Source organism: Chiloscyllium plagiosum, chromosome 5 (assembly GCF_004010195.1).
Source record: "Chiloscyllium plagiosum isolate BGI_BamShark_2017 chromosome 5, ASM401019v2, whole genome shotgun sequence".
Lineage (NCBI taxonomy): Eukaryota > Metazoa > Chordata > Chondrichthyes > Orectolobiformes > Hemiscylliidae > Chiloscyllium > Chiloscyllium plagiosum.
The window spans coordinates 57,387,499-57,414,254 of NC_057714.1; the positions used below are offsets into that span (position 1 = coordinate 57,387,499).

Genomic DNA, 26,756 nt, shown 5'->3' on the forward strand with positions numbered 1-26,756 from the left:
CATTACTACTGACCACCCCTCTCGTCCCTAATACAATATTACTGCTTTTGATAATTTTAAAATCCTTTGAAAATTATTTTCATATTCTCACTTTAACTCTTGTTACCCTTTACTGTTCTGCATCTTTTCCAGTTGCTGGGACCTGTGCTTTTCCTATTTTTTGTATGTTTCTTCTTTAGAAATTTATGTTCTCTCTTACCTCAGTTTTGCATGCTGCATTTCTTTTTGTAGATTTCTTGATTCTTAAGGATATGAGCTCATTTGTTTTACATTTTTAATTTCTGAAAACCTCCTTTTGATCTCTCGTTTTAGCAGATTTAGCCAAATCAATTACTTCATGGAAAAGGTGCATGCGCATACACGTGATAAACAGTTTGAGTTTGCATCTATTACTTTTTGAGTTCAGCTTTACATTAAATAAATTTGGTAAACACACTGAGCATGGACTAGTCCTTGGACTCAATAGCATTATGTTTTAATTTCAGTTTGGTTCTTAGTTCTCAGCTGTGCAGCTGGTTTAAGCTAAGGATGACTACTGAAACTTGGGTGTATTTCTAGTTGCTGAACACTGACCCCGGCCTCTCAGGCCACCACAATCAAATGGCCCACCAAACCTTTTACAGTACATAGTTAACTGAAGAATTGTTGGTATACATGGATCACCAAAATACCATTATTTTTCCTATCAGGTTACAAATGCGGTTTTGAAGCTGATTGAAAAGGAGAGAAACGGTGAAACCATCAACACCAGACTGATCAGCGGTGTGGTTCAGTCATATGGTAATCTTAAAGTTCTTGGGCTTTCTTAAGTTTATTACGCTGGTAAGATGTGTCAGCAGAATCTTCTGTATAAAAACCCATCAAGCTGGATGTTTTTGTTCATTGCATTTATTTTATTCACAGTGGAACTTGGACTGAATGAAGACGATGCTTTTGCAAAGGGACCCACGTTAACGGTATATAAAGAATCGTTTGAGTCACAATTTTTGGCTGACACAGAGAGGTTTTATACGAGGGAAAGCACTGAATTTTTGCAGCAAAATCCTGTAACAGAATATATGAAAAAGGTAAGTAACTGCAGGTTATGTGCATGGAAGTATGTGGAGTCTTATCCGTTACTAAGCAGGACATTTGCAAGCACCTGCAGCCTTCAGTACGTAGTATAAACAATGACTGCAGATGCTGGAAACCAGATTCTGGATTAGTGGTGCTGGAAGAGCACAGTCAGGAAGAAAGACAGTGAGCCTGAAGCGTGGAGAGATAAGCTAGAGGAAGGTGGGTGTGGGGAGAAAGTAGCATAGAGTACAATGGGTGAGTGGGGGAGGGGATGTAGGTGATAGGTCAGGGAGGAGACGGTGGAGTGGATAGGTGGAAAAGGAGATTAGGCAGGTAGGACAAGTCCGGACAAGTCATGGGGACAGTGCTGAGCTGGAAGTTTGGAACTAGGGTGAGGTGGGGGAAGGGGAAATGAGGAAACTGTTGAAGTCCACATTGATGCCCTGGGGTTGAAGTGTTCCGAGGCGAAAGATGAGGCGTTCTTCCTAGTTAACATTTTTTTTGAAAGTCGTCCTCCTATTAGTTGTACCCGTACATTTTACATCATTATGTCTCTTGCTCCTTGTTGCCCTTTTTCTATGTTTCTATGCTTTTCCTCCATATTTCTCTTTTCCCTCTTCATATTACTGTGTACACATTTTTCAGCTGACTGAGCACTTTTGCAAGTTGCTATCATTTATAAATATCCTTGAGAATGACCATGTACTCTTCTGCAGGCAGAGGCTCGGCTTCTGGAAGAACAACGTCGTGTACAAGTTTATCTTCATGAAAGTACACAGGATGAGCTGGCTCGTAAATGTGAACAAGTGCTTATTGAAAAACATCTAGAGATTTTTCATACAGAGTTCCAGAACTTATTAGATGCTGATAAAAATGAAGGTAATATTCTTATTTATAAATGTGAGGGGTATCAATACTGCCGAATGGAAAGCCATTTCTCCTTGGTGCCCAAGCATATATTTGAACAGGTAGCATGAAGCCAAATTTTACAGATTAATAAATTTGGAGGATTTGTGCTTAATGCAAAACTTCAATCTTAGCTTCCAGCTTCTTTCACTATAGTGGTCTATGGTTCACAAGCTACATGTTAGTGGCAGCTGTACAGTTAATTAGATTATTAGTCAGAAGTGACAAACTGCTGACTATTAAGAGCAAGGGATAAGTCAGGTCCTTGGAACTTTTGCTCGTATAAACATAGGAAGGTTTTGCTATCATATGCCTAGATATAATGGAGTCTAGTTGTGCAGAATGCTGAACTTGGAGTATTTGCTAAGTGAGGCAAGTGGTGTTTTTCTGTTCCCTTTTTCAAAAAAAAACATCTTGAGAGAGGAGATTGGGGATTAGAAACCTTTAGAGCTCAAGTCTGGAATATTATTTAAAACCAGTGGCTTAAAGAAGACACTGAACAAAACAGAAACTAGCGTTTTAATTTTTTTTTGCTTGAAGATGGGCTTGCATGATAGGGGCTAGTTTAGCTGGGGATACACATTGTTTTCTGCAACCAAGCATCAGAGTTTTAAAGACTGTGTTACCTCTGAAGTATCAGAGTTAAACACCTCTTGAATTGGAGAAGAACTTGCAATGGCAGGAGACATATCCAGTTGTGATTCATGAAGAGTACCAATGATGTATTTAAGACTAACAACACGTTCTGTTGAGGGAGGATGGGAGTATTATGCCTAAATTTCAAAGCAGAATTGCAAAGACTTGAGCAAAGCTGGGACCAGCATCTTGACGAGTTATGTTGTGAGGCTTGTAGAGAGGGCTTTGAATAAATAATGGATGGTGAGGTATTCTTTTGAGGGAAGATTTAGAAAGTCAATGATAAAGAACAGTACAATAATTCAGGTTTGGTGATTAGGAAAAATGATGACAAGGACAGAGTACGCAAATTTGATAGTGTCTCAGTGCATATGGTAAGGGTTGGTGCAAAAAGGCAAAAGGACTTTGCATTTGTGATAAGATGAATGAATTGATAGTACAAATTTTAAGTAAGTGGATATATGAAATGATACTTAGATCTGATTGCAAAGTGGACCAAGTTGGGAACTGAATATTCAAGGGTATTTAACACTTTGGAAAGCTTGCAAAAAGAGGAAAGGAAGTGAGTAGGGCAGATAATAAAAGATGAGATCAATACGGTTGTGAGACATTATTTGACGAGACAGATCAAGTTGTTGAATAAGTTTAACTGGAGATAAGAAATAAGGAGTTGAAGTCGCTGGTGGAAGTAGTTTATAGATATCTCTAATCACTTTATTCAGATATAATATGTCACCTCTAGAGCAGGTGTGACTTGAACCTAGTCCTTCTGGGTAGTGGTATGCCAGAAGAACCCCCATCAAAGTGGTTTATCCACTTGTTTGCAGGACCGATTATAAATCAAGAAATAACAGGAGCTTGTTATGGAAGATCTTGCAGTAATCGTGGCTGGTTTTATTCTTATTGTTTGGACAAGTCAGATTGAAAACTTTTTTTTTGCTTTGCGAATGAGCTTATCAAGTGTATTTGGGACAGTTTCCCAGAGAGACAATGGAGCAGGCTATTTTAATGACCTCCACAACAACAAATCCTCTAGGTAAAAATGGTCAAATAATAATCGAAAGCAGCTTCAATTTAAAGGTGTGATAGTTCCATCTTTAAAGTATGAAAACACAATTAATTGCAGTTGGCAGAAAATATGTTAAAAGATGGGATGTATAGAGAAGCAGTGGTAGACACTTAAGGAGCTGTTTCATAACACTTCAAAAATGCATTCCATTAGGAAAGATGGGATGGGACTTAATCGTGGCAATTGTTTCCTAACATTACCTTGTGGCTTCCTTGGCAATTAGGGAAATGATGTATATTGTCTACCTGATTGTGATGTGCAAAATACGCCTTTTTGCTGCTCCTGTTTCTTCAAAAATGGAGCCAAGGCTATCTGCAGTCACTTCCTTTGGCTTTGCTCCTGCATGGCTCATGCCCAATAATATTAGGTCTGATTTTAGCCCTTAAATGACCTCTGCCCTTGAATTTAAAGTGTCAGTGTATGCTTCTTAAATTTGAATTTTCTGAATTACTTCTATCCTCTTGTGGAAGGATCTACACAAAGGCGCACTTCACTGCTCAGAGATCTGATGACCAGTAGTCATTGCTTGCTACTGAGCATGCTACAGTATTTGAGAAATCTTGGTGTCCTGACACATGAATGATCTAGCATCCGCGTACAGGTGCAGCAAGTAATTAGGAACATAGACGGGATTTGAGGTTCATAAACAGGCTTTGAGTACAAAACGAGGGATGTTGTGCCACATCTTTATTAAGCTCTAGTTAGGTTACAACGCACATTGTCTCCTCGTCTCCACACTTAAAAAATGGAGACTTACTAGAATGACCCCTGAATAGAGACATCCAATCAAAATGTTAGTTTGGAGAGATTGGAATTGTTTTCTTTAGGGTAAAGCTGTTTGAGGGGCAATTTGTTAAAGATGTAAAAGGTAATGACAGATATATTTGAGGTCGATAAAGAAGCATTGTTCTCTTTAACTGATGGTTCAGTGATTGGAGTCACCGATTTAAGATTTTGGACCAGAGATACTGGAGAGGTGTGAGGAAAAGATTTTTATGCAGGAAGTAGTTGTCGTGAGAATGGGATGCCTACAAGGATGGTAGAAGTGACAATTATCAATTATTTCAAAAGGAAATTGTTGGGAGGTTGTGGAAATTAAAGTTGCAGTACTAGAGAGCTGGATTGGGAATGGGATTGACTGGATTATCCTGCAGATGGTTGGTTTGGACCAGCGGAAATAATTGGCCGTCTCCTGAGTTAGTATAACCTAGTAACAGCATTGAGGATTTCAATTAAGTATTGTGATTGAGCCCTTTGTAATTGATGCTTTCACTTCAGCTGAAAAGCAAATGCTGATGAAAAATGTAATTGCACGCTATTAAACTGAGAGAAGCAGCACTATGGAGAGTGCAATGTCCCATTGTAAATTGCAGAGAAAGGTTTAGGGTGAAGTACTGAAGGAATCTGTAATTGAGACTTGCAAAAGCAATAATCTGTTTTAAACCACAATGGCCAATTAGTTAGAGATGACCATTCTTTGAGATCAAGATGTAGAATTAGTTTGGTGAAGATGAGGCATCATAGAGAAAAAAAGTCTCTTGTGGGAACAGTGTGCAGGTCCCAGTACAGGCCCCGTGATCACAAGGTATACAAGAACAGATGTTGGGTACCTGTGATAAAGGAGTGGCAATAATCATCATTGACTTTATATGCAAATCCAAAAAAATCAAATTGGTCGAAGTAGCCTGAGTGAGGAGTTCATATAAGATAATTTCTCAGAGCAGCACGTTCTGAAACTGACCAGACAGCAGGTCATTATTAGGCTTGTATTCTGTAGTGTGACAGGAAAATGAATGACCTCAGAGTAGAACCATCTCTAGTTTCCAGCAAGCAGTAAACATAATGTGATTTGAATTTTGCATCCAGTTTGAAAGAGAGAAGATAAAGGATAAGATAAAGGATAACTCTAATACGGTATATTAATATTTGGTCATGAAAGCTTATCTAGCAATAGTGAATCGGCACAGTAGGCTGGGGATAGCTCAAATGGCAGACATTTGTGCAGATATTTCAAAAATGCTCTAAATGGAGCCCTTGTCCTTCATGATAAACTAAAGAAGTTAGGGAAAACATTAGACTTGAAAAAGTATATAGCTGCACAAAGATGAGTGGCAGGTCAGATTATTGGTAACAATTATAAAGAATGACAAAATTCGTAACAGATTAATCCGGAGGAAGAAATCTGAGGAGAGGAAGCTAGCGAGGAATGTTTACTCTCGCTGAGGCATAGTGACCTTCCAATTAAATTACCAGTCTTCTCAGTAATGAGAGAGCAACCTGGTAGTCCACAAAGACTGTGGCAACATTTTGCCTTACTTTTATTTGTTAGAAATGCCTCTAAATGATATGTTAAACCAAGACACCGTTGAGTGTATGTAGAAGGTTCCATAGCATTGTTTTGAAAAAAGAGCAAGTAGTTAGTCACTGATGCCTTAGCCAACATTTATTCCACACTCAGTATCATAATGATCTGATCATTATCACATTACTGTTTGAGAGAGCTTACTGCACACGTTAGCTCAATCATTTCTACATATAGTTCTGACTGCGCTTCAAAGTGAACGTTAAGCACTAGGTATAAGTAAGCTAGGTTTCAAGTGCTGCACTCAACTCCAGCAAATCTTTTATTAACCAGCACCTACGGGACCCAGAGTGTACTAGTTGATCAAGAGGTCCACATAATCAATGTATAAATGCATACTAAGTAATAGAAATGTAATGTAAGTGGTATACACATCTGTTATACTTTATTTACAGCTTAAATCACTTAAATAATAATGCAACATTGCCTTGAATAAAACTTGGCAGCTGAGAGCCTTCTTACTTGCATCCTGAACTGACTACTTGGACATTGCCGAGTTCACCATAATAAAATATATAATATTTGTTAGTTTTTTTTTGCGAGTGCTGGTTCATATGTTACTGGTTAAAACATTATTTAACATTGTTTAAATGGTTTAGCAGATAGTGAATCAAAAGCTGAAATGCTCAATAATGGAAACATAAACATTGTAGAAAATTGAGGTTTATGTACACTCATAGAGATATACAGCACGGAAACACACCATTAAGTCCAACTCGTCCATGCCGACTAGATATCCCAACCTAATGTAGTTCCATATGCCAGCACTTGGTCCATATCCCTCTAAACACTTCCTATTCGTATACTCTTTCAGATGCATTTTAAATGCTGCAATTGTACCAGCCTCCACCACTTCCTCTGGCAGCTCATTCCATACATGCACCATCCTCTGCGTGAAAATGTTGCTCCTTAGGTCCCTTTTATATCTTTCCCCTCTCACCCTAAACCTATGCCCTCTGGTTCTGGACTCCCCACCCCAGGGAAAAGACTTTGTCTATTTATCCTATCCATGCCCCTCACGATTTTATAAACCTCAATAAGGTCACCCCTCAGCCTCCGACGCTCCAGGGAAAACACCCGCTATTCAGCCTCTCCCTATAGTTCAAATCCTCCAACCCTTGTAAATCCTCCAAACCCTTCCTATTCATATACCCATCTAAATGCCTCTTAAATGTTGCAAATGTACCAGCCTCCACCACATCCTCTGGCAGCTAATTCCATACACGTACCACACTCTGCGTGAAAACATTGCGCCTTAGGTCTCTTTTATATCTTTAAAGCAAATCGTAGCAGGACATATACACTTAATAGTTTATCCTTGTAAATCCTTTTTGAACCCTTTCAAGTTTCACAACATCTTTCCGATAGGAAGACCAGAATTGCACGCAATATTCCAAAAGTGGCCTAACCAATGTCCTGTACAGCCGCAACATGACCTCTCAACTCCTATACTCAATACGCTGACCAATAAAGGAAAGCAAACCAAACGGCGCCTTCACTATCCTATCCACCTGCGACTCCACTTTCAAGGAGCTATGAACCTGCACTCCAAGGTTTCTTTGTTCAGCAACACTCCACAGGACCTTCTATTAAGTGTATATGTCCTGCTATGATTTGCTTTAAAGATATAAAAGAGACCTAAGGCGCAATGTTTTCACGCAGAGTGTGGTTGTGTATGGAATTAGCTGCCAGAGGATGTGGTGGAGGCTGGTACATTTGCAACATTTAAGAGGCATTTAGATGGGTATATGAATAGGAAGGGTTTGGAGGGATATGGGCCGGGTGCTGGCAGGTGGGACTAGATTGGGTTGGGATATCTGGTTGGACCGAAGGCTCTGTTTCTTTGCTGTACATTTCTATGACTCTATAAATGCAGCACCTTGCATTTATCTAAATCAAACTCCATCTGCCACCCCTCAGCTCATTGGCCCATCTGATGTTGTACATCCCGTTGTACTCTGAGGTAATCTTCTTGCTGTCTACTACACCTCCAATTTTGGTGTCATCTGCAAACCTACCAACTATACCTCCTATGTTCACATCCACATCGTTTATATAAATGACGAAAAGCAGTGAACTCAGCGCTGATTGTTGTGGCACTTCACTGGTCACAGCCTCCAGTCTAAAAAGCAGCCCCCCACCACACCCTTTGTCTTCTACCTTTGAGCCAGTTCTATATGCAAATGGCTAGTCCACCCTTTGTTCCATGAGATCTAACCTTGCTCACCAGTCTCCTGTGGGGAACCTTGCCGAACGCCTTACTGAAGCCTATATAGATCACGGCCACCACTCTACCCTATCAATCCTCTTTTGTTACTTCTTCAAAAAACTCAATCAAGTTTGTGAGACATGATGTCCCACGCATAAAGACATGTTGACTATCCCCAATGAATCCTTGCCTTTCCAAATCCAAATAACTCCTGTCCCTGAGGATTCCCTCCAACAACATGACCACTACAGATTTCAGGCTTACCGTCTACATTTCCGTGGCTTGTCCTTACCACCTTTCTTAAATAGTAGTACCAGGTTAGCCAACCTCCAGACGTCCGGCATCTCATCCGTGACTATCGATGATACAAATCTCTCAGCAAGGGCCCCAGCAATCACTTCCCTTGCTTCCCACAGAGGTCTAGGGTACATCTGATCAGTTCCTGCGAATTTATCCACTTTTATGCATTTCAAGACATCCAGTATCACCACCTCTGTAGTATGGATATTTTTCAAGTTATAATCTATAACTTGTTATTGTGAAACATAGCATTCGGCCTAAATTGAGCTTTCAGAGTATTTAGAAATAATAAAAATGTAATGCTGCAGAAACGCAGCACATCCTGCAGCAGCATCTGTACAGAGGGGAACAGTTAATATTTCGAGTTCAATGTGACATTTAGGAACTTTAGAAGGAGTACTTGAATGTATGCATTTTTCTATGCTTGGGTTGTTTTCTGTTAGTTGTAACTTGTCAGATATATTTTGTTTGAAATGACAACTGAGGTATGATTACAGATTCTGTTGCATATTTTCCATTTGTCGTCTCAGGCAGAATTAAATAATTATAAAGATTAAAATATCATGTCTCAAATGTTGGATAAGTGAATTATTGAATTTCATCTTTTTTTTGACATTTAGATCAAATTTCGTTTGTATTTTGGCAGATCTTGGTAGGATGTATAACCTAGTTTCTCGAATCCAGGATGGCCTTGGGGAGCTGAAGAAGCTTCTAGAAACTCACATCCATAACCAGGGTTTGGCTGCCATAGAGAAGTGCGGAGAAGCTGCTCTAAATGTGAGTTTGTAGATTGTCAATGTTTGGGAAGTTAATCTGTAATCCCCTGGTTATTTTGCCTTCTGACCCATTGCCTGCCTTTTCCAAAATTCCTACAACCACATTTACTTATTCCCTTTAATTATTTTAAGATCTCTCCCTCTCCTCCTTGTACTCTTCCCGCCTCTCCTGCTCTCACGCCACCCTCTCTTCTCACTCTTTTCCCCACGCCCTCTCTCTCAGCCGCCCCATTGCCCTCTTGTCCTGCCTCTACTCACCCTGTCCACTCCCACCCATCGCGCTCTCTCACTACCCCATGTTGCCCACTCCCACCATCCTCTCACTCTGCTTGCCTGCCCTCTCTCTGTACTGATGCTTGTCAAATGCTTAAAACCATTTGCATTATTTTTCTTATGGTGGCTGAAGTAACCTTTTTTTTGTGAAGTGAGTTAAATTAAATCACTTCTATTCTGAAGCCTACACAATTTTGTGGTTTAAAACCAAGATTCTGGTTAGTCCTTGGGTGGATGTAGAAGATTCCATGACTGTTAGAATATTTCTACTGAGAGACAGAATAGGCAACGCCCTGGCTGAAGAACTGAAGATGTGCTCCCTGTAATTCTATTTCAAACCGTGCAGTGTTGGCAAATACTCAACAATATTGAAAATTGATAATTATTTCCTGTCAACAAAAAACAGGACAAATCCAGTGCAGCCAATTTGCTACCCACCAGTCAATTTCAAATATGAGCCAAGTGATTGAAGATAAGGCTGAAGCTTTTTCAGCTATTTTCAGCCAGAAGTGCCGAGTGGATGATTCATTTCGGCCTCCTTCAGTGGTCCCCAGCATTACAGATATCAGTATTCAGCCAATTCGATTTACTCCACATGACATCAAAAGATGGTTGGAGACACTGGATACTGCAAAGACTATGGGCCCTGACATTATTATGGCAAAATTATTTAAAGACTTGCGTTCCAGAACTTGCCACTCCCCTAGCCAAGCTGTTCTGGTACAGTTGCAACACTGGCACCCAAGCAACAATGTGGAAAATGGCCCATGTATGTCCTGTACAAATCCAACCCAACCAATTACTGCCCCATCAATCTACTCCTGTCATGAGTACAGTGATGGAAGGTGAGATCGACATGCAGTCAAGTAGCATCTGCTCAATTTGGGTTATGCCAGGGCCACTCAGCTCCTAACGTCATTACAGAGCATTGATTCAAACATGGACAAAAGAGCTAAATTCTGGAAATGAAGTGAGAATGATGGTCCTTGACATCAAGGCTGCATTTGACTGAGTGTGGCATCAAAGTGCCCTTGTAAAACTAGAATCAATGGGTATTGGGTGCAAAAGTATCCAAAAGTTAGAGTCTACCTGACATGTAAGAAGATGGTTGTGGTTGTTGGAGGTCAGTCACCTTAGCTCCAGGATTTCCTCAGAGTGGTGTCCTAGGTCAAGCCATCTTTGGCTGTTTCATCAGTCACCTTCCCTTCATTCGAAGGTCTGAAGTGGAGATTGTCACTGATGATTGCACAATATTTAGTATCATTTGCGACGACTCAGATGCTGAAGCAGCCCATGCCCAAATGTAACAAGATCTGGACAATATCCAGGCTTGGGCTGACAAGTGACAAGTAACATTCATGCCATTCAAATGCCAGGCTATGACCATCACCAATCTAACCACTGCCCCTTGACATTCAGTGATGTTAGGATCATTGAATCCCCCACTGTCAACATTCAGGGGTTATCATTGACCAGAAACTCAACTGGACTTAACGCTTAAATGCAGTGGCTACAAGAGCAGATCAGAAGCTCGGAAATCTGTGGCAAGTATCTCATCTCCTGACTCCCCAAAGCCTGTCCACCATTTACAAGGCACAAGTCAGGAGTGTGATGGAATACTCCCCATTTGCCTGGATGAATGCAACCCCAACAACATTCAAGAAGCTTGACACCATCTAGGACAAAACAGCCTGCTTGATTGGCACTACATCCACAACCATCCACTCCCTCCACCACGACTGCTCGGTAGCAGCAGTGTGTGCTATCTACAAGATGCACTGCAGAAATTCATCAAAGATCCTCAGACAGCATCTTCCAAATCTACAATAACTTCCATCTAGGGCAAGGGCAGCAGATATATGGGAACACCATCACCTTCAAGTTTCCCTCCAAGCCATTCACCATCCTGACTTTGAAATATATTATCGTTTCTTCACTGTCGCTGGGTCAAAATCCTGGAATTCCCTCCGTAATGGCATTGTGAGTCAACCCACAGCGGATTGACTGCAGCGGTTCAAGAAGGCAGCTCGCCACCACCTTCTCAAGGGCAACTAGGGATGGGTAATGCTGCCCAATCAGCAACACCCATACCCCACAAATGAATAAAAAAGTGAATGCTGACAGTGTTACCAAGTGGCATTTCACAGTACCCAACTGCTGCAGAGTTTGGATTTTGCCAATACCACTTGACTCCTGACTTGAGTTTAGCCTTGGTCTAAAACTAGCATATCTTGTACAAAGCATAATGGTACTGGTTATTTATCTATATTTTATACTCTGGAATATCGGGTGAGATTTTGAAGTAATTTCATCTGTTTCATCAATGACTTTCTTTTGTGATGTGAGTGGTGTAGATGTTCACATCTTGCAGTGTTTGGGGGACCGTTTTGTAGTTCCTTGCACTGAAGCTATCCTTGCTGAAAAACATACACATTAAAAGCATGAGAAGCCCTCTACAGGCCTGCTCCATATATCAGCTGATCTGATTACTGCGTATTCCTGCTTTCACTGATAACCCATCATCCCTTGCATTTCAACAATCTATCTGCCCTAAAAATGTTCAAAGAGACTGTTGTACCACTTTTTGAGGAAAAGGGTTTCCAGACTCCCAGTCCTGCAAAAAAAATGTTCTCTGTTGTGTTTTAAATGGGAAACCCATTAATTTGAAACAATGACCTTCTCACAAGAGGAAGCATCATTTCTATCCATACTACCAAGACGCCTCAGGATCTTGTGTTTAAATCAATTTTCTTTTAACTCCTCTAAGGTCACTTAGAAGTCCTGCCTGCCCAGCTTTTTCCACAAGATAATTGACCTCTTCTAAATATTAGTCGAGTAAATCTTCTCTGAACTGTTCCAATGCCTTTACATCCTTTCTTAAATAAAGAGACGCTTCATTAGAGTCATTGAGACTTAACATTAGTTTGCTGTCTTGCCGTGGATGCTGCTTGACCTGATGTGATATCTAGCATTTTTTATTTTCAGTACAGATTCCAGCATCTGTAGTAATATGCTCCAGATATGGTCTCATCTATAACCTATATAACGGAAGCATAACTTCCCTACTTCTGTATTCAATTCTCCTCACAATAAACAATAATATTCTATTAGTTTTCTTAATTACTTGCTGCACTTGCATTCTGTCATTTTAAGATTTACATATGAAGGCACCCAGATCTCTCTCCATCTCAGCTACACAACTTCTTAGTATTTTAATAATTCTTTTCCTCTTCCTGCCTAAATAGGCATTCCATGTTTTCCCACGTTACACATTGTCAGGTCTTTGCCCATTCCTTAACATTGTCTGTATCCCTTTGAACAGGATTTAGGCTACAACATACTTTATTACCTATCTTTGTATTGTCTGCAAATTTAACAAACGTTTTCTGTCCCATCACCAAATTAATTTCTATATTTGTGAAAAGGTGAAGCCCCAGCACTGATCCCTGTCCAAACTGCTTTTAACAAATTACCAGCCAGAAACCATCGTATTGCCTATTCTCTGCTTATTAGCTAGCCAAATCTCTATCCATGCCAATTTGTTACATCAGCCCCACACCATGAACTTAATTTTCTGCAATAATTATTAATGTGGCACCATATTAAATGTCTTCTAGAAATCAAAGTACAGTAGAGCCACTGGTTTCCCTTTATTCACAGCACATTATTACTTCCTCAAAGAACACAAATTTGTTAACCCGATTTCCCCTTTGCAAAGGGAAATTTAAATGCCAGGTCTGGATGGTGCGGAGAGGAAGCCAACATCATTTAGAAGAGATGGAAATTTTTATTATGACTCCATTTCAAATGCTACCTCTAGGATGATCTGTAGGGATTTAGATAAGTAATTTTAAATATTCAATGAGGAAGAAAATCCAGTTGCTAAAAGGGAGTATGCTTGGCTGGCACCTGCTACCCCATTCCAGCCCCAGACTGAATCAGCACAAGGAGTTAGGTGGGAGTAAAGGAGGAAGCAACTGAGGCAGCAAAATTGCTCTGATATTGTGAAGTACCAATAGAGACCATAAAATAATGCTATATTTGCAGTCATATTTAGTTATTGCTTCCCTCATTCAATGGCCAACTAACAAGTGTGCAGATATGCTGAGTGACTTAAAAATGTTGGAATAACTGAAGATGCTGAGAAATGCGAAAGGCAGCACTAATTGGCGTGAAATAAAAATGGGCCAACGGTGACAACAGATACACAGACCCGTCCTGAATCCTGTCATAGCTTCCGAATCTAATGGAACCTGACTCAAAGGTTTGGAAAATTAAAACCAATGCATCAACTATATCACTAGCCCCTTCTTTAAGGCCCCAGCATAAAGGCCATCAAAAATGGGGACTTGTTAGCCTGCAGCTCATTGTCACTTCACTTGATTGTGTGAGTTATTTTCTTCCTTCCATTTTCTGATCCAGCTATTTCTGCTATGTTACTTGAACCTTGTATCGGTCCGGTGCAAGACCGATGCAAAGTACATGTACAAGTCATCTGCTATCTCCTTATTTTCCAATGTTAATTCCCTAGACTCAACAGGACCAATGCTTGCATTCGCTTTTTAAAAAAACATTTGCTGTTATGATATTACTATGTAGCTTTCTCATATCTTTCCTCCTTAGTAATCTTATAGTCATTCTTTACTTTTTTTGTAATCTTTTCAGTCTTTGGACTTGGCACCCATCTTTGTGTATAATTAATTTTTTTTGGTCTAATATAATTTTTACTATACACAAATGATGGATCTTGGCTTGAATTGTTTTTTTATTGCTAGTTGGAATGCATCTATTCTGTATTCTTGAATATCTCCAGAAATGTCTGCCATCGCATCTCTATTGATATATCCCTTACTCCAATTTGCCTGTTCACTTTAGCTAGTTCTGAGTCCTTACCCTCATTATTACCATTATTTAAAACTGAAATACTTGTCTTGGTCTCACTGCTCTTCTGTCCCTCAAACTGAATGTAAAATTCAGTCATGTTATGATTGTTGCAACCTAAAGACGCCTTCACTATGAGGACATCAATCCTCTCTTTGCAAAATGCTATGTTTGGAATAACCTGCTCTTTTTTTAAGAACTTGCTGTTCTCAGAAACAATCACAAAACATTGTATAAATTGCTCACTTCAGCTATCTGTGCCCATCTGATTTTTCCAGTATATGTGGAGATGAAAATCTCTCATGACTATTGCTGTACATTTCTGATAACTCCCAATATTTCTTCCTGGTATCATATTAGTTTACTATTAAGTTACTGTTAGGGACTTGTACATCACCCTCATCATTTGTAATGCCTTTATCTTTTCTAATCTCTGTCTAAACTGCTTCTACTGCCTACTTTCCTGAGTTTGGGTTATCCAAAGTGAGAAACTTGTGCTAATACCATCATTCATTAAGAGTGCTCTCAATTTGTTTTTAGCTTCCTGTCGTAGGAGCATAGAAATAGGTAATTTGGCTTGTTAAAACTGCTTCACTATTCAAAATAGCTGATAATCCACTTTAATGCCTTTCCCATCTGTAAAATATCCATCTCTTTTTACTTCATTGGTATTTAGAAATCTATTGATCTCAACATATTTCCACAGATCTATGGGATAGAGAATTTCAATGATTTCAGGGACCCAGGTTCAATTCCAACCTCGGGTGGACAGTCTGCGTGGAGTTTGCACATTCTCCCCGTGTTTGCGTGGGTTTCCTCTGGGTGCTCCGGTTTCCTTCCACATTCCAAAGATGTGCAGATTAGGTGAATTGGCCATGCTAAATTGCCCATAGTGTTAGGTGCATTAGTCAGAGGGAAATGGGTCTGGGTTGGGTTACTCTTCGGAGGGTCGGTATGAACTTGTTGGGCCGAAGGGCCTGTATCCACACTGTAGGGAATCTAATTCTTTCTGACTCTGTTTTTAAAAAAAATCTAATTTTAGGTCCAAAGTGGCTTCACTTTTCTTTTGTAATCGTCATTAAATATCCTCCAGTATTCATGGTCCAGTCTCTATTTTCCCTAGTACCATGTGAATCGGAACCACTCACTTCTAGATATTTCATAATTCGCCTATTCAGAGATATTATTACTGCTCTGGACACTTGAACCCACGCCTCTGGGCTCAGGGACACTACCACTGCACTACAAGAGCCTTCCCTGGTACTCACGTCGATTGCACCGGTGATTGGAGTCACACATTGATTTCGCTAATTTTATTAGCTAATTTCGTGAATCTCCGGTGGTAATCCAGAGATTTTTTTTGGGGGCGCTGCTTAATTTGGTGTCTCCTTCCTTGTATTGATTAGGCAGAACTCTGAAACAGATGACTGGATCTTGTACTTCTGTCTGTCTGTCTGTCTGTCTCTCTCGCGCTCTCACTTACATAGCCTGAACTCTGGCACCAGGCAGGCAATATTCTGGACTTTTACTGCGTAATGCAGAGAATGGGATTAATCCACCTCTCTGTACTGTCCTATATTTTTTCATGGTGCTGCCCCCCCGCCCCACCACCTTCCAGTGCTATAGTGCCATGGCCAGCTCCAGTCATTGTGCTCATCAAATCAAACTGAAAGAATCTCAAACTTGTTGGACAGTTGCAACAGCCCAGGCTCCTGCACTCCAGACCCATTTCCCAGTTTTATTCATGGTCACGTCCTCCTTGCTGTGATCAAATGCCTGACTCTTTAAGGGGCATGACCAACTCTTGCCATAAAGTGTCCACTTAAGAATTCCTTTCCTTGATGTATTACAGTGGCAGTAGTCACAGTTGCTTGAACTGTGAACACTCACTGGAGATGTTTACTCTGGATCAGTGGGCATTCAATTGCTACAGCTGTGATGCATCACCTTTTCTGCCATCCTTAATATGTTTTGAGTAAATACCTAATTATTTTCCTCCTTTATCTATATTAACCATCTTATCACAAATTCTTGTACATTATAGTAGAATAGGCCTTAATCACTTAACCATCTACTCATTAAACAGCTAACTTCTTCCTCTGTGATTGAATAATAACCAGTTCCTAAAGGGTAATAAAGTTAGAAAAAACATCTCTTTCCTCTTCCTGTTTAAATGTGTTGGACATTGAATGTTCAGCACTCTGACTAAATCACACTGTGTGCTACGTTGCACTGACAGCGTGGACTTATGTGCTCTGAGACCAAGGAGTTGACTTAGATCCAAATACAGAAAAAGAACAATTTACACTTGTTTCCAAAATTAACTAGCTACAATTGCTGTCAAGTGGAGAGCTTGTATGTCCCTACTTCAGTCTAGATGAAATTTAGAAATTGAACAGTAAATTTACGTTAAATGTTGAGATTGTTATAGACCATGCCAGACCCCTCAATGTTTTAAGAAGGTAGCCTAGACCCTAACTTGGGGCGGTGCGATAGCTCAGTGGTTAGCACTGCTGCCTCACAGCACCAGGGTCCCAGGTTCAGTTCCAACCTCTGACGACTGTCTGTGTGGACTTTGCACATTCTCCCCGTATCTTTGTGGGTTTCCTCCAGGTGCTCTGGTTTCCTCCCACAGTCCAAAGATGTGCAGGTCAGGTGCATTGGCTGTGCTAAATTGCTCATAGTGTTAGGTGCATTAGTCAGAGGGAAATGGGTTTGGATGGGTTACTCTTTGGAGGGTCGGTGTGGACTTGTTGGGCTGAAGGGCATGTTTCTACACTGGAGGGAATCTAATTTAATCTAACTTTTTCTCATTTTAAAGGCGGATGTGGTGGGTGTTCCAGTTTGATGCAACTGGTCGAACCACTTGGCTTTAAGCAAAACAGACTTTATTTAAACACTGCAGTTGAAATATGAGCAAAAGGAAACTGAATTCAGAATAACTTTATTGTAAGACTTTACTGACCTGATACAGCAACTGTTACTAATTAACTGTTCCAACAAAGTAACATCCCATAAACACACCCCTTGGCAAAAAGGTAAATGCAAACACAGGTTCTTACAGGCAGGAGGGAGCAGCATCCATAGAGAGATTTCAGAAGAAAGTCAGAGGAATTCCTTACTGAAGCTTGCAACTCCCCTGGATTCTCATATCTTGCAACTGCTACAGCTGAAGCAAACTAGAAAAAACCTGAATTGGGAGAACTGGCAACTCCCCTTCCATTGTTAAAGTAGACTGTTTGGTGCCTCTGCCTTTACGACCTCACTTCAAAAAAAAATCCAAGGACAAGATAATCTTTTTAAAGGGACAGCATTATCACAACTTGATGCGTTATCTTACTCACCCAATATTCAGCACTTTGTTCAATGTCATACTTGAACTGCTTGTAGGTGGAAAGACCTGAACAGCATTCAGACTTTGGCTGATGTGTAGTATGAATGTCACTTGAAATTGAAATGCCAGACAATGACCTTCTTCAAGGGAAAAGTATAGTAATCTTCTCTGACATTCAAGAGAATTTGCTATCCTAGCTGATGTTGCTACCAGAAAGCCAGATCCTAGAATGAAATTGGGCTTTACAGACCAAGTTTAATACTTTTAGTTAATGAATGTGATGGTTAGTTACTGAAGCATATTCATATGAGGTTGTGGATATTTAACGACAGAATATGAGTAATTTGTCAAAATGAGAAAAACACACCAAGCAATGATGATAGAAAACAGTTTTGAAAGATACTAACACAAATAGGAAAACAAAACTTCAACCTGTTTTCTACACTGTCTTTGAGATTTAAGTCCAGAGGAATTAATTTCCCCTCTCAACTCTTAGGGTTCTACTAAAATGACTCTCCCTACTTTCTTTTCCATGGAAAGTGGTTGAAATTTTATGGTTTCTTTTCAAGTGTGTGGTGTGAACCTTGCATATTTCTGAAGCCCTAACCTTTATCAGTTCTAACAGCTTGAAAACTTCTCTCCAAGCTTTCTAGCTTGGAAACTTCATAGACGAGAAAATATTTCTGTGGAGGTGCCTGATTTCCCCTGAACTGAACTGAACTATATTCTGTTTCTGCTCTGAAGCCAAAATAAAACTAATGGTTTTGTTTTGTAGACTCTGTGTTTATCATAACCTCAGCCTAAAAACATCCTCTCCATTAACAGACTGCCAACTGGGCATTTAACTGAAGTCATGTGTCGTCTTAGAAATGATATATTAAGGTTGTTGTCCAAATGACTACGTGGCCTTTTTAGAAAAAATATTTTTTAAAAATTTACCAAAATTCCGCTCTGCCTATTTTAAAATCCAAATTTCAAAAATTATTTTGTTGTGTTATATTCATCCTACTACCATTGCTGAATTTTTGAACATTTGAGGTAACTATTGACCATAAACCCAACTGAACAAGACATATCAATGCAAAGGCTACAAGAACACGTCAAAAGCTGGGAACACTGGAGTGATTGATTAAACTCCCGACTCACCGAAATTTGTTCTACAAGACAAGTGCAACAATTCAAGAAGCCACTTTTCCAAGGGTGTTAGGGATGTGTAACAAATGCTTATATTACTAGTGGTAGTCTCATCTTTTATGAAATAAAAAAAATCAAGGGTGTGATGGAATGTATTCCACTTGTCTGGGTGCCTACAACATTCCAGAAGCTTGACACCATCCAGTACAAAGCATCCTGCTTGGTTGGTACCAGCATAAGCAGGTCAAGCAGCATCTGAGGAGCAAGGAATCGAAGTTTCTGGGTCCTGATGAAAGGTTCCAACCTGAAACGGCGACACCCCTGCTCCTCAGATGTTGCTTGACCTGCTGTGCATGTTCCAGCTCCACACCGTATCGACTTTGACTTTTCAGCATTTGCAGTTCTCACTATCTCCATCAGCTTAAGCATACACTCAGTCCATACTGCTGCACATTGTACAAGATGAACTCTCTGAAGCAAATCTCCATATTTCCATCGACAAAACAATCCAAATCTATGTTCTTGACCACAAGAGCAACAAAATATTGAGTACACCGTACATTGCCCTCCAGGTTGGCCACCACTTGGCATAAAGTTATTGCTGGATCAAAAATCTGGGCCTCCCTTCCAAACAGCACTCTGGATGTGCCTAAACCGTATGGATTGCAAGCATTTCAGCAATGCACAAGTAATTAAGGACAATAAATATTGGCCTTGGCAGTGATATTAACATTTGAACAGCAAATGAAAAGACAGTAAATTGTAATCAAATCAGTAATTTCATTTTAAGTTGTGGAGGAAAATCTGCTTGCGAAATAACCAAATTGAGGTTTCCAAAGCATACTTCACAAAGTATGAGTAATAACATTTCTGCTGAATAAACATAAGGGCCTTGGTCTTGTTATTGCAACGTAACAATACATTTACTCTCCAACATTCATTCTTCCAAACTGATGCTAAGGAAGCCATTGCACGTTTAACACTTCGATATTGAAATCTGAGGATTAAATTTTCCAAGATTTAGGATTGCCAGAACTAAACTGTTTCAATCCATGACCATTGTCCTAAACAATTATTTAAAAAATATGTTTTCAGTCCAGTATGTTTCAATATGACTCTCAGAACCATGGTCTAAACAATAGACTACAAATGTAGTTGACATGTATCACTATACTGATACTGGCAAACTACTTCAGTGGCCAGGTTTAGAGAAGTTTTAATTCGATGGTGGAAATGTATATTACAAGTGGTAAGGTTTTTGCACACATTTGCATTAATTTGCTGATATGTGTTAATTGTGTTTGTGCGCAGTGGCAACAGCGCATGGAACTGTCAGCGTATATTAAAATCAAATTTCCCATTCTTTGGGGCGACTGGAAAGTGGGACTGGGCCTGGAGCAGGTGAGTGTGCTCCCCCAGAGTGAGCTACAGTACCACTCACTGAAATGACTTGTGTAGGACGATGTGCTGCCAAACCTTCCATCCCCTCTGTCCACTCTCAATCTCTGAGCAGTGATGCAGGCTTCTACACAAGAATGTCTAAGTCCACCTAAGATTTGTTCCAAATAAGCTGTGGAGAGTTTTATTTTAATGCTGTTATTCATCAATAATTAAGTTGGTCTTCACATTTATAAAATGAATATTTCAGTATATTCATATCTATTTTTTCTTTTTTTTTGTTTGACCTAGGATCCCAAAATGTATGTACAGACTATTCTTGATGTTCATAAGAAGTACAATGCATTGGTGATGTCAGCATTCAACAATGATGCTGGATTTGTGGCTGCTTTGGATAAGGTAAGGTGTTATTTTGTAGCAAGGAAATAATGCAGAATTTAGGGTGACAACATGCTCCGAATTACCATGCAACCAAAATAGTTGGGTTTAAAGAAAATATAAGTTGTTAGATGCAGTGTTTCCTTTGTCGCCACTGTTAAACCCCTGACAAATTGAAATAAACCTGTAACACTCACTGAAGTGCATTTGATGTAACAATTAAATTTTGTTTTGATTTTAATCGTGTCATTTAAAGATATCTTATCTTTATAAATCCGGTAGAGCGACTACACTAGCCTAAGATCATGGTAATGGGGATTAACAGCTATCATGCCAAAGTCTGTAGTGACAAAGTTCAAACCCCTCAAAGCTTTAGAAGCCACTACGGTTTGATATTAGTTAAACTCATTTTAGTTGTGGTGTGAGTACGCAAAATTAGATATACCATATGGTTGATAAAAAGAGATCTGATAGCTGTCAGTCTACAGTGTCTTGTGTTTGAGGCAGTTCGGTCTGGTGAAACCAGTGTTTCAGTCACGTTCATTCTTTTTGTAGAAAAACAATGAATGAATTTGCAGGCCTTGCTTGAAACAGATATTTTGATATGAAACCCCCCTTTTGATGGATTGAAAGGATGCTGTCGCACAAAATTAACATGCCATAGTAATCTTCACAGTTGGAGGCAGAATCATTCTTTTCTAGTTAATGTCTGCAGATTGTGTTATACTAGGTAGTTAGAACTCTGATGTACTTCCTTGTGAAATCGTGGCAACTCAGACAGGTCTGAAGTAATGTCTCCTGGTAGATTTGGTGGGATCTCAAGCAAAGTCTCGTGTAGGATTAGTTGACCAAGTGGTACATTGTGCTTGTACTTGTCCATATGTCAGTCCATCATGGCACAGCACTTTTTGACACAAAGGTCACGAAAATCTGGAACTTACATGCCCAAAAGGCTGTGGATACTGAGACAATTGAAATTTTCAAGACCGATTGATAGAATTTTGTTAGGCAAGGTTTTCAAGAGAAATGGAACCAAAATAGTTTCAAATGCTGTTGAAGTACAGATTTAAATGTCACATAATTGATTGCTAGAACAAGCTTAAGGGGTGAAGAGATCTACTCCTGTTTATATATAATATGATATTGGCATGTTAAGTATTATAAGAGGCTATTGAATATTATTAGGTAACTGAGTTTATTTATTAAAAATTAATTTTAGAATGAAGATCAAAGTTGTGCTCAGATGGAAAATTCTAAATTTTGACTTCATTAATTATGTAAAGGAAAATTAAATATTTTTAGAAAAACTTTACATTTGTGAAAGCATTATATTGATGCTTAACAAGAATTCAGACAAAAAAAAATGAAAAGATTTGAAATTGTTAATTGGTGCCTAGCTGAAAGTTGAAATATCTTTTTATAGCACTGAAATGTTCCTTGTTTTTACCAGGCATGTGGCCGCTTCATAAATAATAATGCGGTAACAAAAATGGCTCAGTCTTCAAGTAAATCTCCAGAACTATTAGCACGATATTGTGACTCGCTATTGAAGAAAAGGTAGGATTTGGAAAAATGACATTTGATTGCAATGTTTCTTACTAGTCAAAGATTGAAATTTATCAAAGCTTACTAGGTGTAAAAAAAAAGTTATAAAACTGCTAGAAGTGCACAGCAGATGTGGGCATCATTTATTGAGGGAGAAAAACAGTGAATGTTTAATGTTGATGGCCCTTCATCAGACTGTCCAGTCTAGTTACTGCCTAGAGGAAATTCTTCATCATGTTTCACTTGTGTCTGTTGCTTGAACCATACCTCTGAGCATTGTTTTTGTCTTATCTTGTATTACAGCATGCTATTGTCTTATACCCTTTTATCATAAAGCCCATCCAGTTTCTTTGCTCCTAGAAGAAATAATCCTAGCTTCTCCAGCCTAATATTCCTTCATCCCTGTAACGAGCCCAGTAAATCTCCACTGCACTGTCTAACAGACTTTCACATTCTTCATAAATTGAGTGACCAGATTCTGACCATGATCACTTGCTACATATTTTATGAAAAACAAAGCCTTTCCACACATTTCTTCAGTGCTCAGGCCCAAATTCTTAAATCTGTGACCCAATCCTTGAGCCATCAATTAATGGGATGAGTGTTTCTTTGTTGACCTCAAATATATCTGTGATCTTGTACATTTTCATCAGATCTCCTCTCAAACAGCTTTATCCCAGGAAAACAATCCTGGTTTCTCCATTCTGGGATCATTCTAGTAAATCTCTGCTGTGTTGTCGTACAGACAGTCACATCTTTCATTAAGAGTGGTGAGAAGAACAGGAGGTAATACTCTAGTTTGAGCCTAACCAGAGCATTATAAGGATTCAATATAACTGAAGAGTTTCCTTTATGGAGCCCCAGATCACATATGCTCTGCTAGTTACTATGCCCTGTCTCTTGCAAAGATCTGTGTGCTTAAACTTGGAGATCACACTGATCTTGTACGTTTTTTAGTGATATTTAGTTTATCTTACCTTTGCCAAAATGAATCACCTCACCTGCATTTTACATTTAATCTTTCTGTTATCTGCCAATTCTGCTAGCCTATCTAAATCTTGTCGCAGTTGATTCTCCTTTCATAGCTGAAACGTTAACTCTGTTTCCAGCAATTTCTGTTGTTATTTTGGATTTCCACTATTGCACTATTTTGCCTTAGATCATCCTCTCAAATGATTTAGATAAAAATATAGAAGGCATGATTAGTAAGTTTGCAGACGACTCTAAAATTGGTGACATGGTAGACAGTGAAGAAGTTTTTCTTAGATTACAAAGGGATCTTGATCGTATGGATCATTGGGCTGAGAAATGGCAAATGGAGTTCAATCTGGATAAATGCAAGGTATTGCATTTTGGTACATCAAACAAGAGTAGGTCTTATACAGTTAATGGTCGAGCCTTGAGTAGTGTTGTAGAACAGAGGGACCTAAGGGTGCAGATACATAACTCTATGAAGTCACATTATAGACAAGGTAGTAAAAAAGGCATTTGGCACACTTTCCTTCATTGCTTACACCTCTGAGTATAGCAGTTGGGAGGTCATGTTGAGGTACAGGACATTGGTGAGCCCTCTTCTGATGTCCAGTTCTGGTCACCTAGTTATAGGAACAATGTTCTTCAGCTGGAGTGGGTTCAGAAGAGATTTATCAGGTGGTGCCAAGTATGGGAGGTTTGAGTTATAAAGGCTGGGACTTTTTCCATTGGAGTGTAGGAGATTGAGAGGTGACCTTATTGAAGTTTATAAAATCATGAGATGTATAAATAGAGTTAATGGTAATTGTCTTTTCCCTAGGCTGTGGGGTTTCAAGACTAGGGGGCACATTTTTAAGGTGAGAGAAGAGAGATTTTAAAAAGTCTTGAGGGACAATTTTTTACAATTACAACTTTTAAAACACATCTGGGTAAGTAATTGAATAGGAAAGGTTTGGAGGGATATAGATCAGGCATAGGTAGATGGGACTGGTTTCGTTTGGGATTCTATTCAGCATTGGCTGGTTTCTGTGCTGTATGACTCACTGTCGCACATTCAAGTTTTCTACCTTTAGCACAGTCATATAATCTTACATTTAGTGAAATCAAAAAAATGCTTTTATCTGCCTTTTAGCAATTCTAACTTTGCTAGTATCTCCTCATAAGTAACATCCATCATACCTGGTAACATTGCTGCCTCATGCAGGCTCTTCTATCCTTCCAAAAGTGTGGTGTCCAGAATTGGTCTCAACAAAACACTGGTGATTTATAACACTTTAGTATACCTTCCTTGCTTTTCAACTATGTACCACTGTTTATAAAGTCCAAGATCTGCCATATTGCTTCTTTGAATTGGATCATCTATATCGACCTGATTTTTACATATTTAAGCATGCATTATGTATTTAAATCCTTGGTGAACGAGACATGTTCAGTTCAGAAGATCAAAATTTCAGCCTGTGAATGAGAATACTTGGGGAACTATCATTTTAGCTGTGGACAGCAAGTTTGTGTCAGACTGCAATGAGTAGGCGAGCAAAATAAAGCGTTAGTGGTAAATACTTTGCATAGGTAATTCTTTGTAAAATTTTGCAATTACATATCTTTCCCTGCATATACTTGTGATGTAATGATAAAGTATGAATATTTTACTTGTTAATATTGAATAAGCTTCTTGATCCTTGTGTCCCATTGGGGGGAATGCACTGTAAGTCAAGCCCTGATATTTCTGGAATCATAACAAACATTTGTTTTTAAGGTCACTTTACCTGAATTTCATACTAAGGTTGACAGAAGCACAGACCAGATGTCCGTACTGAACAAGAATTGTTATTTATTTTAAGTAATTAATTATAGTTATAAGTAAACATATAAACTACTGGCATCGAAGATTATAAACTAAAGCCCTTATCCCCTTATAAATTCCTCTTTACGTAAGCATACAGGGAAATAAGGAAAATAGATAATTGATAAAGGTAAAGAAATACTGGAAAATTAGTTCAATGATTTTCACTTCCCAGTTCCAATGTTGAGATGATCCTACTTCAGCTAGCCAGTTCCTCCAGTGTTTTTCTCTGGAAGCATCTACTGACTTGTAAGGTGTGTAGAACAACTGATTCACTTGGAAAGTGTCTATAATTTACCAACTCAAAAATAACAGCTCACAGGTACTGCTGCAGGCGAGGTAACTGATTTTCTTGAAATTTAAATTGAGTTTTTACTACAGAGAACAGACCAACTTCGGCTGGGCAGTAAAAAAGCATGCCCTTCTGTGTCTTCCTCTCTGTGTCCATATCTCTCTCCTTTTTTTGAGTTCCAACTTACTCAGCTTAAAATCAATCAATTTCGCTAAAGAATAACTCCTCAGCTCCTGATTGTCTGCGCACTGCAGGAGATTACAGCCAAACCAAAAATAGTATTGAATTCCTTGCTGTGAAATTTCACAACCATTTTTTTAAAAAAGGAAAATACAGTTCTTTCTCCTTGCAGTCCAGTTTTCAAGGAACAGAAATGAAAAGACACAGTTCTTATATTGTCTCAGAATGCAAGGTACAAATGCAGACTTTTGTTTATTTCAGCATATTTGAACATTGTTCCAATGTCGTATAAAATGGATAAGTTATACCAGAGGTCTGTGGTGCTAAATTCTGTGTATGCAGTTTAATCATAATGTAAACATTTTAATTTGTGCCCTCCAGCTCCAAGAATCCAGAAGAAGCTGAACTTGAGGATACGCTCAATCAAGTGGTGAGTAACAAAAAAAAGCTGTTTGTTTCATTTTGTTACCTGTTTTAGTTTCTACAGAGTGCACTTTATTTATTTTCAGAAGACCAGCAGTTTCAAAATATTTAACAACGTGTAAGGAAAACCAATGTTAAAAAATCTTTATTATGCCCTCAGTACATTTTCTGATAAATTAGAATATCCGATTAGCATCCAGAAGGATCTCGGCAACGTCTGACTTGAACAGTTAAGTGAAAAATAACTTGCCACAAAAGTACTGGACAATGACTATCTTTGACAGCAGGGCATCTAAACATCCCCTAATCCTTCAATGACCTTTTTCACAAATTCCCCCCCACCCCCCAACACCAGCATTTTTCTTGTAACCATTGAGTAGAATATGAAATGAAACAATGTACAAATGCCACAGCTACTTGTGCACGTTTAATGTCAAGTATTCTGCAGCAAATGGCAGTCCCTTCTAATTACCTAAAGATGACAAATTAGAAGTGCTTTCTAATTTCCTGACTTGGCATTACCTCAGTGGCATGCAAGAAACTCTGCATCATTCAGAAAATCAGTCTGCTTGGCTGACATCCCACCTATGAATGTGAAAATCCTCATGACCTGGGCCAATTGGATTGGCTGAAGTGTGTGCTTTTAAAGAAGATCTAACAGCATTCATATGGCTGAACTTCACCATCCATTTCCTCAAGAATCTGACCCAATTCTTACTGGTACCTTGTAGGAAAGTTCTGTTCTTGAAAGAAGCCAGATTTCCATTGTACTCCAGCTGTTACTTGTGA

General features: G+C 39.1%; 1 protein-coding gene across 1 annotated transcript in view; it reads left to right on the forward strand.

Annotated features, from left to right (window-relative positions):
* LOC122549915 (cullin-1) overlaps positions 1 to 26,756 on the forward strand; it is a 125,331-nt gene that overhangs the window by 76,764 nt on the left and 21,811 nt on the right. Inside the window, exons 6-12 of the mRNA XM_043690138.1 lie at positions 690 to 780; positions 904 to 1,067; positions 1,773 to 1,935; positions 9,185 to 9,315; positions 20,626 to 20,733; positions 22,163 to 22,269; positions 25,926 to 25,974. Coding sequence (XP_043546073.1) covers positions 690 to 780; positions 904 to 1,067; positions 1,773 to 1,935; positions 9,185 to 9,315; positions 20,626 to 20,733; positions 22,163 to 22,269; positions 25,926 to 25,974 — 813 coding nt within the window. The remainder of the gene's footprint in view (positions 1 to 689; positions 781 to 903; positions 1,068 to 1,772; positions 1,936 to 9,184; positions 9,316 to 20,625; positions 20,734 to 22,162; positions 22,270 to 25,925; positions 25,975 to 26,756) is intronic.